Source organism: Calypte anna, chromosome 2 (assembly GCF_003957555.1).
Source record: "Calypte anna isolate BGI_N300 chromosome 2, bCalAnn1_v1.p, whole genome shotgun sequence".
NCBI classification, from domain to species: domain Eukaryota; kingdom Metazoa; phylum Chordata; class Aves; order Apodiformes; family Trochilidae; genus Calypte; species Calypte anna.
In genome coordinates this window covers 134,919,689-134,940,782 of record NC_044245.1, presented here as the reverse complement: position 1 = coordinate 134,940,782, position 21,094 = coordinate 134,919,689, and the positions used below count along the sequence as shown (strand labels likewise).

Here is a 21,094-nt window from a genome sequence, read left to right as displayed (position 1 = left end):
CATCTGATAGAAACTGATCTTTTCCAGATAAGTCTCACCTGGTTAGTTTTATTTATCATCACAAACGTTCTAGGAACGGGAACCTGGGCTTTTTGGGGCATGTTCAAGAATACTACCATGCGCTGAAAAGGTTACAACTTTCCTGGAGAGCCAAGAAGTTCTCTGGCAAAAATTTTATATTTTATCTCAGAAAATAAAAGAATAATTTTAAAGTGTGCCTGACCCTTATGTAATACTGAGGGAAATGGGGAAGGGGCAAATACAGGGGTCAATATATCCCTGAACAGTACCAGAATTTGTACTATAAAGTAGAAATTGCAATTTCCAATTTAATTTGTGTAAAGGGTCACATACTGCTTATTACTGTTAATTCTTACAGTTTTATTGAAGTTCATATGATTAAATGGTATAAGCAGATGAAATTGCAGATGCAAGTTTTAGGGAAATCTCAGCTTCACTTTTTAAATTTTTAACAGGAAGTTTCTAGCCCTGAAAGAGTGAGGCAACATGCTGAAAATTTGCATCAGAGTATTATAAACACTCAGAAGTTCACAGGAAAAAATAATCCAAACTATATCAAAGCTATAGCAGCCCCATGTTTTAAGGGTGTACTTGTATGTTTTGGTTTGGATTTGGTTTTTAGTTTGTTGAGTTTTTATGATGGTTTGTTTTTTAAGAGAATTAGAGGAGAAAAGGAGAGCAGGGGAGATTGGGTGGTTGGTAATTCTTTTTTTTTTTCACTAAGTACTAGCTGAAACAGTACTTGTTTTTCTTGCTTGCTTACCTGTTTTTGCAGTGAGTTCTCTGCCATATGTTACAGTCTCCATGATGTCAACCATTGTCCGAGGATTTTCCATTGTAACACTGTCTGCTGAGTCACAGTGCCCATTTTCTGGGGTTCATTAAGTAACATATAACAAATGATACATGGTTCATTCTTTTTCCCTTCCTCTCTATAGATTAAATGTCGATTTGGGACTTTCACAGTATAAATAAAATATTTCTCATACTTTGAGAATACAGGTTAGTATTAGTCCAAGATAGAAAGTTTTGTTGCAAGATACGTGCATGTAATTGCACTGATTACCTTTAGCTCAAATATATTAATCTGCTTGTGATTCCTCAGATCAATAGAAGAGAAAGCATAGAGTACAATCCAGAAATAGATTCCATCAATAAATAGTCCAAATTAATTTCTTTCCGTTGTACAAAGGCTATGTTGGAAACATCCATGTGGACTGATATTTATAATGGGTTGATATTTATACTATTTTTCTTATATTTATTTATTCTAATATAGAATTTTACAGGTTTTGATAAAAAGGAGTTATTTTTTGAAAAGACATTTGTTAGTATATTTGGCACTAAATCTTCCTGCACTCTCTTTTTGTAATTTTTTACATGTTTACAGTCCTATTTATACAATTACAATAAGCAGTCTTCCTCAAGTTCATAACAATAAACCTTTGACTGAAGTAATTTTAAAAAAATTGAAAAATGTTCAGCGCTTTTTTTTTTCTTTTTTAATTAAGGGAGTTTGAAGGTATATTTGAAAATTCTCTGTAACATTTACTGATCTTTGTTTTTATTTACTTTTAAAAACCTAGCTGGTCACTGTGGTACTCCAGACCTTATAGTCAATGGTCAAGTAATTGGAGAAAATTATGGCTATAGAGACACAGTTGTATACCAGTGCAGCCCTGGTTTCCGGTTGATTGGTTCTTCTGTACGAATATGTCAGCAGGATCACAACTGGTCTGGTCAGCTTCCATCCTGTGTGCGTAAGTAAGCATGTCAACACTGCTGGTGTATGTTGCAGAAATGTCTATATCAGACAAAATGAGGAGTAAGTTTGCAAGTTAGTATTCATTAAAAAAAATATTAAAAATAAAAAAAGAAAGAAAATAAAAGAGATTTTAACAGGCCCTCAAAAAGTATGTGGTCACCTAAAATCTATAATTCATCTCTCCAGTGAAGTTTAACATTGTCCCTTAAAATTTCTGCTGGATTATTGCATCTTTTGGCTACTAAACGCCTGCCATTTATATGTAAATAAACTTCTTCAAAAAGTGGTGGGACTTGGACACCCAGTTACTCAAATTTTAAGATGTCTTTATGTCCCTTACTGTCTCCTCACAAAGATACTGTTTTTTTGCTTTCCAGTTTAGAGTTTGGGTTTTTTGTCATGATTTTTATATTTTGTTCCTGAGGCTCCTTGTGTGTGATAAGTATATCAACATACCAACTAAAATTCCATTAAGTAATAAAGAAAATACTGCACTCCATTTCAGATAACTTAGGAGCTCACAATGGATTTTCAATACACACTGATAATTCATTACATATACTGCTCACTCTTTGCTTTGTTTCACATAGAACTACACATACGATACTATAGTAATTGCATTTTTAAATTTTTTTTCCACTTTATAATCTAGTAATAGATTTATACTTCTTTATATTACATCTTAGAGCAACTCATTTCTTCATAGGTAGTGGTTACGGTGATAAAATCAGACATTTACTCAAGAATTTCTAAATTAAAATGTTAATAGCATTGTTAGAACTGGAAAAAAATTGGATATGCTAATAGCATAGAATTTATTTAATAATGTATTTTCTCCATCTAATTAAATGGAAGGTTCGAATACAGGGGGATGTGCACTTCCAAATGTGACACAATATGTAGGAAAAAAATTAGAATATCAAAAGGCTGTTGTGAACAGCAGCTGACTAACTTTGTTATAGATGCTTAGGAATCACTTCACTTCTGATCAAAGGTACAAATAAAGTATAGAGTGATAATCTCACATTTATTTATTTAACTATAGTTATTTTAATTGCATTTTTGAGATCACGTTTAAATTTATCATTTCTGACTTTTCACTTTTATATTTACTGTTCCTCTTGCCTATACAGTAGGCAGACGTATTACTACTGTATTGTATTGCTATTGTTTATGCATGGGTATTAATCACAATTTTATGCAAAATTCATACTGCTATTTTCACAAGATCATTTTTATTGTTCTTGTATTTACATTAAAAGCTTCTGTGTTGGCTGAATACGTATCTTTGTCTGGTAGTTTTACAAATATTAACATTTAATGTACAATTACAGTTACTCTTTTAGAGAAAAATATAATTCCTTACATAAAAAATTCTGATGCCTGTAACATAAAGATAATATATATATATAATGAAAATAATTTCTTTAACAATATTAATAGAACATATGAAACTCAATTTTACATTCATTTGTAGAATATACTGTGTCTATATACTTTATCTATCTGCTATACTAATTTTTAAGGATCATTTGCACTTTTTTGATATTGCAAAAAACTGGGTTTTTTTTTCTAATTCTAAACTGCAGATTAACATTTCATTTAGCAACTACTGGAGTTCATAAACCCCAATAGAAGAAAATATACATTTTTTAAATGATTTGAGGAAAATTAGTTTTTTATTTATTTTCCTTACTATTCTTGTATTTTATCTTTTTGGACACAGAAAAGGAACTTTGCCTTCTGTAGTCAGTTTTTTTATAAATACAAGAAAAATTTCACCATGTCTATAATATTTCATATATCCAGTTATAACTTTTTAACATACTTAAGTGCTGAGGCCTCTAAAATAAAAGCAAGTGAATTCATATGAAGATGTATTTGTAAGAAATAATTCCTGAGGAACTAGTGTACTGCATATTTCCTGTCATTTCAGACAATATGTAATGAAAATTGTTGCTTTTCTCCTTATCAATCAGAAAAGTTTCTGCATTTGCCTTCATCATTGCATGGCAAATTCTATTGAGTTCATTTAAATATTTAAATAAGTGCTTGAAATGCTTACTCAAATAGAACTTTGTTCTTATTCAGTTCAGAGGAATGTCATTTTTTGTGGAAAGTACTCAGTATTTTACCATGAACACACAATGTTTATCATGAATCAGAAAAAAAGTGATAACAGCAGGTTCTGTTTGGTTTTTGTTTTGTGTTTCATTTTGTTTTTTTAATTCTGTGCAATGCTAGCCATTAGCTGTGGTCACCCTGGAAGTCCTATTTATGGAAGAACAAGTGGAAATGGTTTCAACTTCAATGACGTTGTGACATTCTCATGCAATACTGGGTACGTTATGCAAGGGCCAACCAAAGCACAGTGTCAGGCTAACAGACAGTGGAGCCACCCACCTCCTATATGCAAAGGTAAGACTGCAAGCATTTACAGTTCCCAACCTTAGTTTGAAAGATAAATTTGAAAAATAAAAGGAAACTGTCAAGACAAAAAGATGTATTTCATATATTAGGAAGAAGTTCTTCACCCTCAGGGTGGTGAGACACTGGAACAGGTTGCCCAGAGAAGTGGTGTAAGCCCCATCCCTGGCATTTTTTAAGGCCAGGCTGGACAGGTCTCTGAGCAACCTGATCAAGTGGGAGGTGTCCCTGCCCATGGCAGGGGGTTGGAACTAGATGATCTTGCAGGTCCCTTCAAACCCTGAAAATTCTATGACATTCTATTATTATCATTATGCACTGAAGTATTAAAAAATATTTCATTTTTTGAGTTAGATCTTTTCTGCATTCAGAAGGTTGCTAGGATAACTGATGCAGAAAAACTTTCTTATGTGCCCATAGTTTGTATTGATATTTAAAGTGGTTTCTACCCGTTCCTTAAGCAAAGTTATACAGAGATAATCAAGAGCTTAAATGATATACTGTTCTCTGCATGTTTAGCCAGTATAGATCTGAAAGGTGAATAAGAAAACATATTTGTTTTCGTTTCCATTGTTGTAAATTTTGTTTTACATTTCCATTGATCTGATTATTTAGCTTCTTCATTTTTTTATTCTAATTTTTTAACATGATCCTTTTGGTTTGGTTGTTAACACCTCTGTTATTATATTTTAAATTCCTTCATTGAAAATACAATAATATTTTTAATTGTTGCTTTTTAAATTTTTATAAGCACTTTTAGAGAGTTTTATCATAATTTTCTTTTTTTTTTTAAAGTCTGTTATGTGCTTTTAAAATGTTATATTTATCCTCATTTAGAAAAATGTACTTTTGATTGATACTGTGTTCAGCATCTTTGTAGAACCTTCTGTGGATTTTTAGCCTGTACACAGGCTAAATCATCTTATGTATATCTTGTAATTTTATTCACTGTATTTTCCTTCTAGCAGGTTTTCCCTCCTTCTCTTTGATCATTTTGCCTTAAGCAATACTGGCAAGTAGCTTACAGTATTCAAATTTCCAAGGGCCTTTTTTCTGATGAGAAGTTACTATTTTTTTAAATAGCTGATGATTTGTAAACATGACCAGAGACACTGGAAACTGTGAAAAAAAAATCTCCATGATCCCCAAAATAAGTGTTATACTTCCCTCTCCAGAAATTTTTACATTACAAAAAGTTACAAAAAAATTTACAAAAAAAATTATAAAAAATTTACACTACAAAAAAAAGAAAAAAGAAGGAAAAAAATGATCTTAAATGATTTTTGAACACATAGGTAATATGTAGCTTAGGACTCAAAAAATCTATCAATATTCTTAGCCATGAAAGTGTAGCCAGATTTTTAAAATAACATACATATCTGTTGGGATATTTCCCTGTTCTAATAAAAATCACCCCAGTCTTGAGATCATGTCAATTTTAGCTCAAAACACCTCCCCCAACGTTGCCTCATATTAAAATGTTGGTATAGGAACATAAACTTCTGTGCATGCCTGTGTTGATTAGACTAAAGGCACATCTAGCTCCATAACCTGTTTCTAGCTGTGAGCAATAGTTTATGTCAAGGCAAGAATATAAACTGATATGTCCAGTCACTTATAGTGGCAAATACTTACACAGCATCATGACACTGTGAAGAAACATTACATTTTATCTGCTTTGAGTTTAGCATCTCCTGGTTTTAGCATCTCCTGATTTTATATCATCTTCCTAATTCAGTGTCATTATATATAAAGTCAGAATACATAAAATCAGGGTAGCGATATATTGGAAGTTTTTCACACAAAGGATAGGAGACCATTTAAAGATCTTTTTAGTAGACTGTATTTGCATGAGTCACAAGTCTATGTTCTTTTTCTTTTCAGTGGTCAATTGTTCTGATCCTGGAATTCCTGCAAATTCCATAAGAGAAAGTAAAATCGAACACGGAAATTTCACATATGGCACAGTTGTGTTTTATGACTGTAATCCTGGATATTCTTTATTTGGATCTTCCGTTTTGATTTGTCAGCCAAATGGCCACTGGGACAAACCTCTACCTGAATGCATCAGTAAGTAGATAATGTGTATGCTTCTATAAAGAATGTGTAGTAGACTAGGTATTATTTTACACAACATTTTTATCAGTCTAATGACAATAATTAGAATAATGTTTATATGCATTTGCACATGTGCTGTAATGATGAAAGGTCTGGGTGGCAGCTGTAGTCACGTAGATACCTTGTTATTTTATGTAGCAAATAACACAAAAAGGCAGAGAAATGCAATAACTGAAACGAGCATCTTGGAATGCTTCAGCACAATGATCTGTGATAACAGAGATAAAACATATTAACTGAATTTGCCAATATGTGGCCTCCACTGGCAGCAGAGCTATAGTCACACTGGTATTTAAAACCTATGGTGTCCAATCATTGACTTATGTCACCATAGTAATTTCTGGACTTCTCCTGGGACAACATGAAAATCATACTGTTAAGACAGAAACCAAATAGTAATGACTGTATAGACCATTGAAAGTGTCTTCTGAATCATGTCCTCAGCTTACCACACTACCAGAAGTACCTGAACAACATAATCTTACACAACCTACCCACTGAATCAAGCAAGTCAACACAAGGAGGTGTTTTTCTTTCTGGCTTGTAATGAACATCTATCTAACTGTGACATTGATACAGCCACAGGTGTTTAATAGGTTTTTAATTGTCTGGGACAGCTGGTTAACGCATTTCTCTTTAAGTCTGTGGAAAAGATTTTGGTTTATGATCAAAATCTCTGTCAGAAGGGCTGAGAGCTCATTCTCTAGAGATTTAAAGGGAAAACAGATGAAGGTTTCCTTAGTTAGGAACCATAGATTGCCATTTGCTGTACTGCTGTAGATACTAATTCTCAGTTTCACTTTTTATTAGTCTTCCTTAATTGAGGTTTCTCCAGTTCTGCTCTTCTCTCAAAAAAAAAAAACCAAACCAAGACAAAACACAAAACTTGCTTCTTACTTCTTTCTATCTGGATTTCAGTCTCTCTCTAATTAGTCTAAAAAAAAAATTTTTTTTTTTTTAAATATTCCTAGAGTAATGTAGAAGAGTAGAAGAGACATAATGAAAAGGAAGAATTGTTTACCTGTAAAGTGACGCTATTGCTTTGAAATGTGTGGTAGCTAGAGTACTTCTGGCTGCTATAAATCCTGTAGGAAGTGGAATTCAGTATTCACCTAGACCATATTTCTCCCTTTGAATTAAAATCAGGGGCATATTCTACTTCGGCACATGTAGCTAGAAAAATACTTTAAATCTGAAATATACTCAGAATGAAAGACATGTTCTGAAAATACACCTCAAAGAATTCCAATGACCACATCAGTGGTTTTTATACTGCAAATTATTCTCAGTTTATTGCTCAGACACATGCTCTAATTTGTAGTTTTTAATTTAAGCTGCTGAGATTTGAGTGTGTGCAATCTGCATCTTCCAAGTGGAAATTAAGCAATACAGACCAGATTTTTTTTTCTGGCTTCTTTGCCATCCACTCCATATTCTATTGCAGTGCCTTGTTCTGACATTTTATATTTATTTCTCTATTTCCAGAGTGCTATTTATCTCATTCATAATAAGTATTAGCTATTTTATTTGGATTTTTCAAGAAAAAAGAAATAGCTGTTGAAATGTCACATTGGCAAAAGAAGTATTTGCATATCTTTCTCTCATAATTACTATTTTTTAAGGAAAGTGAGGTTTTGGTGTCGCAGGAATTGATTGGTAATTTTCCATAATACTGTAAAAATATGATTTGACCTGACATTTTTACATTCTCTGAAGAAGATGAATAATATTACGCTCTTTCACTTTTCTTCTTCCTCTATTATTTGTTCTTTAAATCTGCCTCAAAGCTTGGTGTAAAATTACATTTGCACAGCTATAAAACTGCACCGTGCAAGTATGTGATGGAATAGGAGCAGATAACGGAGAGGCAGAAAGGAAGAAGTTGATGGAAATAAAATGGAAGACTAATTAATATTAGGAGAAAAAAAGAAGAAATACCATCAGCTTTTCACACAAAATCCCCACCTGAGAACATTAATATAAATTTTGTAGAATGAATTATCAAGTTAAGGGTGACATTACAGGCTGGTATAATTTCTTGAATCAATTATTAGAAATCTAGGACTTGCAAACATAATTGTAAACATAAACGTATCCATAGGAGAGCTCAAAACTGAATTCTGTAAACTACTAGTGTGAAATTAAATTTTCCATCTTTTCCATTATGACATCTTAAAAAAAGCAAAAGAATCAATCAAGAAAAATATGGGTTAAAAAACCACAAAAATTGTGAATGTTTTTTTACTAGTTTCATTTCACACAGTCACAGAATTACCTTGATTTGAAAAGACCTTCAAGATCTTGTACAACTGTTAACCTAACACTGAAAAGCTTTTAACTTGGTCTTTATGACCAACATGCCTTCTTATCAACAATGTTCTAAGTTTGACTTCTCTGAAGCCATACATAATTGATAATAGATTTTAGTTATAAGTAACTGATTAAACATATATAAACATCAGGTGCCCAGTTTGCAAAGCTGGCTATTCTTCCCATTTTACTTAAAGTCCAGCAAACTTACAAAATGGTCACAGGGGTCTGTGGCACTAGATAGTAATCAAAGTCAACCTCATACCACATTTCTAAATCCTTTGTGAGGTTATCAGGAAGGTTCTGCTTCTTGCAAGCTGAACTCCTAAGAGAACATGTCATTGAACACAGACCAGTCTATGTAAGTTTAAAGCTTGAAGACAGAATACTCAGAGCAAGATGAATCATCACACATGACTATAGTTATATAGTGTACAACCATTTTACTATTGTATGCATCTAAAGTGCTAGGGTACTGAATACATCCTCAACCCTGACCAACTTTTTGGTTTGGCTTTTTTACATAAAAGAATCCTGCTAAAAATATTATGGTGTTGAAGATAATGAAGTACTGATAAAAAATACATTTTTACAACTTGGGGAGCTGCTTCTAGTGCCCTGGTAATTGCAGCTGTATCGTGTGGGGGTTGTGATTCACAAATACAAATATTTTTTGGCCAATATATGACACATAGCATTGATAGTTGTGAGTTTAAAAGATGTCAACCATGCTATCTAATACTCATTCTGTGATCAGTGTGAATATGATGTGTTATGGTCTGAGTTAACATTAAAATTTATTTTTGTTTTGGATCCACGAAACAAATTCCAACCGTAGAAAGGTCTTGTGCAGCAGACTTTATTTGACAATTGACACAGGCAAAAATATAGAGCCAGGCAAAAGAGGGAGAGAAGAAACGAAGATATAAGAGAGAGAGAGAAGTGGTAAGAAAGTGGGAAGAAAGAATGAGAGAGCGAAAGACAGAATCACCACCAGGAGTCCAGTTGTCCAGCAAGTTTCTTCAAGCTGGCACTGATCCTGGACAGGGTCCGATGCAAAACGGCGGTGGGTCAGGAGACGATGAAACAGCCACAGCATGGACAGCCATATATAACCCTGAGTTCCTTTTGTTCCAAAGGGGCAGCTGTCAATCAGCTGTCATTCAGCCAGGTTCGCTAGAAGACAAATTGCCTGGAGGGGAGCTTCTGCAGAAGAGTGTAGTCCCCCACCCAGTCATCAATTCTTATCTTCTTCCAGGCACCACTCCTTCTCTGTTCCAGCCACCTTAGTCAGGTACATAATCATTCCTCCAAGGGCGTCCTAGCATTGAAGGTTGGCCCTCAGGAAAGGGGAGTAGTCTCCACCCACTTATCAGTTCTTATCTTCTTCCAGGCACTACTCCCCACTCTGTTAAAGCCACCTTAGCCAGGTACTTAGCAAGTACAATCAAGGTGGCTCAGTCATGCCTGGAGGGACCACCCAGCATTGCAGGCTGGCCCTCAGGAAAGGGAGTGGTCTCCACCCAGTAGTTCTTATCGCTTCCTGAGGTGTCACCCACTGCTTAGCTCTGGCTCCACCCTACCCAAGGCTATTCACTTTAAAATTGCTCTTTTGAGACAATTGCAAATCAGTGAGGTCAGACATTCACATGGTTAATAAATTTTAACTGTGTGTTTCCTAAACTTAGAATTATACAATCATCATGGCTGGAAAGGATGTTCAACATCATTGAGTCCAACTGCCAGTCCTATACCATTGTAACCACTAAATCATCTCCCAGAGCACCGTGTCTACCCATTTTTTGAATACCACCAGAGATGGTGACTCCACCACTTCCCTTGGCAACCTGTTCTAGTGCTTCACCACTCTTTCAGTAAAGAAATTTTTCCTAATATCCAATGTAAATGTCCCCTGGTGCAACTTGAACCCATTTCCTCTTTTCCTATCACTAGTCACTAGGGAGAAGAGGCCCACACATGCCTCACTATAATCTCCTTGCAGATAGCTGTAAAAAAACTTGACATAGTAACTTGCTTTTAGATTAAGTCCTTGCCGTGAATTCTTATAAATTTTCTGCATAATAATTCAATGCGCAGGAGGTTTCATTTTGTAAGCTTTTGATATGTGCTTTTAATCTTAAAAGACAGACTAGCTATTTCTTTTCAATACAGAATTTAATTTCCATTACATACATTGTCCATGTAGATAATGTTCTCAATAATGACGCATAAGACCTTTTGTCATTTTTCTTTAGTCTTACATAGTACCTAGATTCCTGTAGATGTAGCCAAGGTAGTTTCACTCTTGCCTTACACAACTTTCTAGTAGATAGGAGGCTGCTGAAATTATTTCAGTGGTTTTATCCTGATTTTTGGTCAGATTTTTAGCATTTAGCCTGTTTTTATTCCTAAAAAAAGGTCTGGTTTTCACCACTTATAATAAAAGTCACTTCTCATAATTTCCTATATAAGCAACTAAAGGACAAACAGTATGATTAATTTTCTCATTTTCTTTCCTGAGTTCATGTACTTCCTGACATCTGAGCCAGTTAGCAAGATTAGGTCTGTATAAGACAATTGTTGGATACCCCTTATGTGCAGTTGCTAAGATTAAGAGTTCTAGCATTTAATCCCAGTATGGAAATACGCTATCATTATTTATTGAAAATTAATCCAGAAACAACTGATAGATAGTTTATCCATGTCCTTTTCTTAAGTTGGAAACTTATAAAAATTCCCTCCCATCTTTGTGCAGTTAACATCAATGGATGATGACTAGAAAAATGTTGAAAATATGCAAAAAATATTTTACTTACCCAATTGAGTGTTTTAAATAACCAAAACCATGAATATAAAATTAGTATGTTATTATTAAGGTTCGTAGCAAAATTTAGAAAAACTGCTCTTGTTTATAAACCTAATGGACTTCATGACCAATTATTTGGGACCAGTGGATGAGAGAAAGTCTGCATATTCTGTACCTGAACAGTGATGTTATCAGATACTGTCTTCCTGTATATTTTCTCTGAAGAGTATGTGCAAGAATGTGTGTGTGAGAATGTACTCATGACCTAAAGATCAACTAAATGAATCTGTAAAATATCTATATATTATATCTAAAGTACCATTTTGACACTTCCAAACACCTGTTTCATAGCTTTTGGTCTGTAGTATGTAATGCATTTTCCTACTCCAAACACTAAAAAGATCAGCCCCTTCACAAAATTCATATGTGCAGTTATGAGAATTGTAACTCTGAACTTCTTGATCAGTAATAATAACCTTCTTTTATCTTCAATAATTATGCATTGTAGTGATTGACTGTGGCCATCCTGGCATTCCTCCTAACGGTGTCCTTTCTGGAGATAAATACACATTTGGCTCTACTGTTCATTACACCTGCACTGGTAGACGATCGCTGATAGGGCAGTCATCCCGTACGTGCCAGTTAAATGGACACTGGAGTGGATCGCTTCCTCATTGCTCAGGTAATATATTTGAACTAATAAGTGTGCCCTGAAGCTGTTTTGAATTTGTTTTCATTTTTTCAGAAGGCCATTTTAAAATCTGGAAAATCATGTATAGAACTGACTTTGTCAGTGATACTTAACATGACTAGGAAACAGGACATTCACTAGAATGTTAAAGGAACTGTCATGTTTTGGAAATGTTTTCTATGTGATTTCTGGAAAGCATATTAATTTCCTCAGGGAAACTTTACATCATTATTTCTTCAAAATGATGGATTGATTTCTTTTAAACTTTCAAAACATCAACTGACTTGGTGACACCTCAGGTATGTTTTAATTGCATAATATATCCATCTTTGTAATAAGACCCACTGGGCTTCATATCATTTCAGGATAGGATGCTCAGTTTTGAGCATCTAATGTGTGTTATAATTAGCTCTTACCAAACTAGAGATATGTTTTCAGAACAACTTAATGCTTAGGAGTGTTATATTTCACAACTTCAGTTTGATTCATTTGAGGAGTAGAGATCAAATGAAAAACAGAAATCTGAGTCATACACAAATCTGGGGACTTGACTAAATCCCATTTCTTATCTTCAAGCATGTAAATCCAGATAGTGAGGTTAATCATATTGTCAGTTTTAATTCTCCATGAGCTTTAGGGAAACGTTCTTGTCATCTTCATGTTTCCATTATAAAGAAATCAGTGTTTATAAAGAAATTAGTGGAGTTTGGGACCTTATTCAGTCCTGTGTAATTCAGAGTACTTAGGTATTTTCAAAGGCATTATGCAAATCTGACAATACTGAATACCACTTTCACACTGAAAATTCAAGGTTCTTTACACTGTTAAGAAATGATAGAATGATAGAATTCTGGGGGTCAGGAGGGACCTCTAAAGAACATCTAGTCCATCCATTCAGCTACAGGAGTAAAATCTTTCACTAGATCATCTTGCTCAAAGCCCCATCTGACCTGGCCTTAAACACTTCTGGGCAATGGAGTGTTTACAACTCTGGGCAACCTGGTCCAGTGTTTCACCACCCTCATTGTAAAAAAAATGTCTTCCTTTTGTCCAATCTAAACCTGACATCTCAGTTTAAAACTGTTGCCCTTTTCCTGTCACTACAGGCCATAATAAAAAGTCTGTCCCTGTCTTTATAAGCCTCCTTTAAGCTTTAAAAGGCTGCAGTAAAGTCTTACACCTACTTGAGCTAATTTGTTATTTCTGAAAGCGCTAAGATAGATAGAACTATGTACTTCTCACATATGCATGCTATGAAAGTTCACAGTGTAATAGGAATGACTGCATTAGATTCTTTGATTATTCTCAAACAAAAGGTGTCATTTTAAGCTTAGTTAACTTAATGATAAAATTGGCTCCTGAATTAATTAGTATGGTTCACAATTAGTTGCTTCAGCAAGAGGTTGGAAAGGTCTTTGTCAGCTGCATCAGCATGGGGCTGGCTCTAGGTAGTATGAACTGACAGGTTTGTTCTCCTTTGCATTTCCAATGACAGTTCTTCCCTTTTCTGGGCAGTGTTGAAACACAGTAATGTGACATAGAAAAGCTTAAAGATCTTTAAAAATATAAAACAGATCCTAACTATAAAAGATTTCAACAAGAGACCTGCTGTGCAAATGCAGTGTTACCTAGAACTTGCTAAAATTTCCCAATATATATGAAGATTTAAGTGTATAAAATTACATACTTTTACTGTTATTATATTGATTATTTTAACATAAATACATAAAAGATAGAAAACATTAACTCTCTCTTCTAGAATTTGCTTAAACATTTCTAGCTGAGGGAGCTGTGAACTGTCAGCCTGTCTTGAAGTGAACCTTCAACATTTCTATAAAGGAAATGCTTCATCAGATATACAATAAATTGTTGACTAGATCTTTCATTCAGTGGTACAAGTGTTAATACTCTAATGATACCATAAAACTAGGAAGTATTTTATGAACACTTACAATAGGTAAACAAGAAAATTCTCTTTGTGATCCTGATCACAGAATTCCTCAGAATTCAGTATTTTAAATGAAAAATGACCAAGGTTTTGTGGCTTTCTTTTTGTTTCCCTCTTCTGTTACCTAAAGTCTGGTATGGTCTAAGGAAAATAATATGATAATTATAATTCCTGTTATGGAATTATAAAAAAATAATTATTTGAGAGTAAATTTTGTAATTATTTGGTTTCCTACTCACTAAAGTATAGGTTTAGTCCTAAAAATATAACTATAAATTTACTTATAAATAAATAGAAACATAGATTTTGAATGTGGCATTATGATAATACTTCATCTTAGCCTAATGTTTGTATGCTATATTCTAGGTGATGCAGCTGGTTCTTGTGGTGATCCAGGAATTCCAGGTCATGGGTCTAGAGAAGAAAACAATTTTAAAATTAAAAGCACAGTACATTTCAGCTGTGATATTGGATATATACTCCATGGCTCAGAAGAAAGAACATGTATGGCAAATGGAAGTTGGACAGGAAGACAACCTGAGTGCAAAGGTAAATCACAGAACCACTCTTTTTTTATTTAAACTGTCTTTGTAAAAATGCTAATTAGAAAATAAATTTTTCATTACTTGCTTTATGTTGTGAATTTGGACTGACCGCTCAATTTTTTGAATAAGCTGTGACATCATAGCCATGGCTAGGCATCAGGTGACAAATCTGAAATAATTTCCTGGCATATATTAAAGGTCATGTTTGCAAAGTTTTCAGAAACAAAAACTATGTTGAATTGATTCTTTTCAGTTTTGTATCAGTGTCAATTCAATGTGTTATCCATAAAAAAACTATGCAGAAAAATAGAGGACGCCTCTAAAACTAATTTTTTGTCTTGACAATTTTTCCCTTAAAAAGCTGATTTTTAATGACAAGTGTTATACTTCTAATTTGAGACAAAATGTCAATGTCAGGATTTCATTAGATTCACCTATGTCATAAAAATTTATTTGTTAATACTGTTGATATAATTGTAATTTTAAAATTTTAAAAATGGTGCAAAAAAAAGCTAAAAAGGTTTATTTGGAAAAAATCATTCTAGAAATTTCTAGGTAGATGTAGTATCATAAAAGAATGATCTAACAGGATATTTATGGAGGATATTTTATTACATTAATTGCATTGACAATAAATCCCAACAGACTCTTCCTCAAAAAAGTTTTCCTGAAAAACAGAAAATAATTTGGGAACCTGTACTTTTATTATTCAGTTGGGTGTGTTATTATACTGTTGGGTGTGTTACCTCCATGAAATAGTCATCTCATTTTAAAAATTTATCTCATGAGCTGATTTTGTAATATCCTTTTTGCTGAATGATTACCTAACAATATAAATATATATGTGTGTTCATATATAATTTTATCTGAAGCGATAGACTGAACCTTTATGTTCTTTGATCTTCTCTACTACAGAAATTAATTACCTCTTTTACATTGGTTTTAATTTTTCCCCCAACTATCTTGAAATGATGAATCTTGTTCACAGATTATATATAGGTGTGTGTAATGCACACAGAGGTATATTGCTCCAGTTTAAGTTGTATAAATTAGATGATATATGCAGTCTCATCAGGACACATTCAAATTCCAAAGCTGATTGTTGAAGAACTAGGAAACACCAGGCTTACCTATGAAATATTAGTTTGACTTTGAATTTTGTGCTTTGAATTAGGTAGGAAACTTAATCTGATGATCATACAAAATCATATCTGTGATAGAGTCAAATTAAATCTAGTGACAATTGTAGAAAACCCGTTTTTCTTACAATTAGAAGTTTGTCTTTGGAGCTAAACTATCTTTCCTTTACTGCAGAATTTAAATTCACAGTCTGTATTTACCCACAAAATGACAACAAAAAATCAATGCGACCAGCATTTTAGTATACAACAGGCCTTAACAGTAGGTGGTGAAATTTAGAGTTTTTCAGAACACCACATAACACTGCTGGCAGCAGCATTGTCATCAAACAATTACTAGTTAAAAAATTCTCTTTACTACACTTGAAAAATATTCAATGTTTTGCTTTATAGCTGTGCAGTGTGGTAATCCAGGAACAACTGCTAATGGAAAAGTATTCCGTATCGATGGAACTACATTCTCTAATTCAGTAATTTATTCATGCATGGAAGGATACATTCTTTCTGGATCATCTGTAAGACAATGCACTGCCAATGGAACATGGTCTGGATCTTTGCCAAACTGCACAAGTAAGACACACCTCTAATGACTTGTCTTTGTTTTTCTCTCCTCCGAAACACAATAAAGTAAAATACAGATGTTGGATGTAAATAATTTAGGTCTTCACGTCTTATTTTACTGCATCATACACAATTTTATACATAAAATGCTTTTTAAAATATAGTGCTGTGAGAAGATGAAGAAGATGAACAATATAGTGAAGTATACAGACTGCTGTTACAGTTTAAAGTAGTTGTATGCTTACCTGATCTATCTAACTCTAGTAGTCTCCTGTGGCGTGGTTTTAATAATTTATATATTGTGATAGATATGTCGTATTTGCTTTTCTTCATAATGAAAACGTAGCAGTAAAATATTCTGCTTCCAGAGGGCAGAAAATTAAAAACCTTGAAATGAATGCTTGAGAATTCTTTTTGTAGTGACTCTGAGGTCAAAGCTGTTGCCCTGCTCTCAGAAAACATCTTCCGCTTGGCCTCTTCATTAACCTTATACTTGTTTCGATTACTCAGTGAACAGAAGATAATTCAGGTTCTCTAACATTCATAATAAGCCTTTACAACAGTTTATTCTCAGGCCCACCTGTTCCTGCTTTTTTACATGTCCTACTTAATCTTTTAGTAATATTAATTAAAATTTTCAATTTATATGACACATTAGACTATCTATCATATTGGGGAAACATTTCATACTCAGAGGTATGGCAAATTCTTGCTTAAATTTTAAGCTAGTACCCTAGATTTTTTAGAGATGGCAACTTCCCACTCCTAGCAACCCAAACAGAGGCCACAAATCAGATGGTAAAGAAATACTGGTAAGGATGTGAGCAGCTGCTTTGCAGTCACAAAACCTGTGAGACAGGTCAGTGTTTTAATTTATTATTTTGCAAGCTATGATGAGACCCAGATTAAGTGTACCAAGAATAAAGGTGTTTAATGATCGTACCTGCCTGTAACTTTTTTACTGTATTTTAGAATGACATTTAGCTGAAGTACATGCTAGAACAGTCCTCTCAAAAGGACTACTCAGGTAGAAATTTGGGATTTTTGCTTAAAACCTAGAAAGAGATTTTAACAGAAATATGCTAATAAAACAAAGGCATTGTGAAGATTATATGTAACTGGAAAAATACTTCAGGATTAATTAATATGTAAGTATTTAAACTTTGTTACACATTTATTGACATGGTGCACCATTGTTATGATTACATATCTAAAAAGCATATTCCCTTATGTGTTTATTTACGTTATAATGTATTTTAGGGGTTTTTAATCTTATATGTGTGCCCAGCAATGGTCAGAATATGAAAAGAACAGTTGAATGAAAATCTTAGCAAAAGAGCTATGAGCTCTGAGAATCTCAGCCTGCCTTTTTGGTCATTGTTGACCATTTCCTGGAGGGGAATGGAGGTGCTACAACTTGTATCTAAGCTGACATAGGTAATAGTATAATAGTAACAGCTCTAAGATACTCAGTAATAGAGAGGCATTTTGCAACATCACAGAATATCTGAGGTTTGCAGTCACCTTTGAACTTTGTCTTGTCCAACTCTTCTTATTATGAGAAGATCAGTTTATACAGGCTGCCCAGAGCTGTGTCTAATATGTGTCCCACTGCACAGGACTTTAATTCCATAGTTCTCTAGCACATATAAATATTTCAAACTTCATCATACTTAACTTTCTATGTTCAGTCTTACAACAATATGTTAATTTTAATTAGCTAACAGATAATTAACAAGAGCTAATGGACAATATTAGCTAAATAACTAGTTAACAGAGGATGAGTTAGCAATTCCCTGTCTTTTGCCAGTTTTCTCTCCAGGTCTGTGAAATATGCCTGAAGTATATTATCTATTGGAAGGGAACAGTTTTCTCATAATGATTTCAAAATGTATCCAAAGTAGTAGAACTGTCAGTGCCAGCAGATTTTGTTGAGAGGTCAGGTTTTATTATATTTCTTTCCTAGCTCCTAGTGGCTTAACCCTGGTAGGCAGGCAGGCACCACAGAGCTGTTCACTCACTGACTCCCCCCAAGTGAGATCGGAGGGAGAATTGGAAAGGTCAAAGTGTAGTTTGACTTAAAGACAGTCTAATGGGTGAAGCAGAAGCTGTGAATGGAAGCAAAGCAGTTGAAGGATTATTTCATTAATTCTCATTGGCAGGCAGATGTTTATCCATCTCCAGTATAGCAAGGTTTCATCACGCATAGTGCTTTCTTGGGAAGACAAACAACATAACTCAAAATTTTCTCCCTTTCTGCAGCTTTATACGCTGACCCAATGTGGTACCATCATATAGTATGGAACTTTCCTTTGGTCAGTTGGGGTCAGCACTCTGAGCTAGGTCCCCTACCAACTTCTTCAAAACCCCCAGTCCGCTCACTGGCAAGACAGCAGGAAAAACAGAGAAGGCCTTGGATGCTGTGCAAGCACTGTTCACCAATAGCAGAAACATCCCTATGTTATCAACACTGTTTTCATCACAATTCCACCATACAAGCCTCTATGAATGAAATTAACTCTGTCCAGCCAAAACCAGTAGATACGCTCTCCATTTTTTACTATGACAAGATTTCTCAAAGTTTTCTTACATTCTGTTTCTAGAACCACTTAGGCAAGCACCTGCCCTGAGTGACTGTCAAGGGTGACACAAAGTAAGTGACAGCCCACAACAGATCTGGATTTTGGTATCTGTTTAGAACCATGCAGTTTAGAGTTCTTACCTGCCTGATTATTTCACAGTTCCTTATTCCCCCCTTATTCCCCTTCTTGGGAGTTCTCCGCTGTCTTGGGAAGGATGTGTTCAAAGTCCTGATGGTTCATGCTGTGCCACTGCTTGTATGAAACTCAGGTGTCATCAGTCAGGGTCTTCCCCTGCCTGCCATTTGTCTTCACCTATCTCTTCCTTTCTTATGACCTTAACCAAGTCCAGGATCCTTTTTCTAGACATGATCTTCACTGCCTTTCTAGTCCTCAACACCACCCTAAGCAGACAGATGACACAAATCAGCATCCTAATTGGGTGTTCTGGCTCATGCCTCTATTAATAGAAAGAATAGGTTAAGATAAGCCACTTATGTTTAGTCCAGGTGTTAACAAAATTTCCAGCTAGCCCATCCTTACTACAGCTACCAAATAATCGGTTACTTCTTGCATATAATTGAAAAATGTTTTATTTTTTTAGAGCTAACTTTGCAAGAGGAGAATATGCCCCTTTAGATGCTGGGAGCCCTGAGCAGTGCAGCATCAAACAAGACTAACCCACATGCAGCAAGCCCTGCAGACTTTGTCTGTGGCAGTAATTCTCCACTGACTGTTGTTCAAGCTATTACAGGATTTTCTTACAAGGAAACAACAGTATCGTTTCTACAGTAAAACAGTAACAGTGTTCTCTTGAGGACATCTAGCTGCACAGATAGGTAAAAAGCAAGGACATGCAGCTGGTGTAAGTGCAGATATTGAGCAGGAGCTGCCTGCAGCTCTGCTGTTTGATGAGACTGAGACAGTGCCCTGGCCAAGGGATCCATGTGACACAGCAGAGGCCATGCTGGATATGCACCACAGGCTTGGGGCTCCTTGGGTTAACTGTGTTGTGAATCCTTGACTCCTTCACACACAGTGGTCTTCTAGGCAGTATCACTATAGCAATGTAATCTTTTTTTTTGCCTGCCACAGTCAATTAGGTGGGGGTGGTCCAACTTTGGGTCACTGGAATGGCTGCTTGAACAGCGTGACCTCCAGAGGGTCCTTCCAGCCTCACCATCCTGTGATTTCTCTGACCAAATCTGTAAACTTCAGAAAATGCCACTGAGCCTGCTAAGTAGCTACTACATGTTTCTTTTAGTTAAAGATTTATTCCTATGTTTATTATGAAGCACGGCATCTCAGTAAAATCTAGGTCACCTTCTTTCATCTGCTTTTGTTTCCTTTAAAAGTCAAATGCTGCAGTATAAGACAAAAGAGCAAAAGGATCTTTTATTTACTGCTCCTACCTCTATGAACAGTCTTAATGTTACAGCACAGTAATATGAAGAATGACTCTTTTTTTACACCTAAGTCTTTTCTTCCATGGTAGTCTTTTTTCGTGTAGAAAGATAAAGACAAGTAGGTACAGAAGGGCAAAAGCACATGGAAGAAAATCAGGTCTGGTTGTTTGTGGTTTGTTTTTTTTTGAAATATGGTGTGAAAAGTTAATAATGGGAAGGTAGGAATTTTGAGAAGACAGAACAGTCTAGTGATCTGCTAAAGCCGAAGTTGGTCTTGCTTTAAAATGGATCCATATTAAAATGTCTGTAGCAGGAAAGGGTACATCATACACAAATAACAGTAACACTGGAAGATGTAAAGCATTTGTATTAATGACTGAAAAGAAGAAATTGAGATTGTAAGGAAGGTGAATAAAAAAGATGAGAAAGATGTTTTATATGACTTTATATGCACAAACACATTTTCTACAGTGTGAAGTAAATGGCTAGTTTGTGAAGCTGTTTGATTGTATAGGGTAGATGGTGTTTTTCCACATTCTCAAATTCACAAGAAAGTAGTAGAATCATGGAACAGTTTGGGTTGGAAGGGACCTTAAAAATCACCTAGTTCTGTCCCCACTGCATGGTCAGGAACATCTTCACTTGACCAGGTTGCTTGAAGTCCAATCCACCCCCCCAGGGGGGATGCATCTATAGCTTCCCTGGGTAACCTTTGCCTGTCTCTCACCACCCTCATAGTGAAGAATTTCTAATGTTTGACTTCAACCTACCTGCTTCG

General features: G+C 34.8%; 1 protein-coding gene across 1 annotated transcript in view; it reads left to right on the top strand.

Moving 5' to 3' along the window:
- CSMD3 (CUB and Sushi multiple domains 3) overlaps positions 1–21,094 on the top strand; it is a 552,597-nt gene that overhangs the window by 499,247 nt on the left and 32,256 nt on the right. The window contains 6 exon segments of the mRNA XM_030444571.1: positions 1,608–1,781; positions 4,031–4,204; positions 6,098–6,283; positions 11,956–12,129; positions 14,453–14,635; positions 16,164–16,340. Coding sequence (XP_030300431.1) covers positions 1,608–1,781; positions 4,031–4,204; positions 6,098–6,283; positions 11,956–12,129; positions 14,453–14,635; positions 16,164–16,340 — 1,068 coding nt within the window.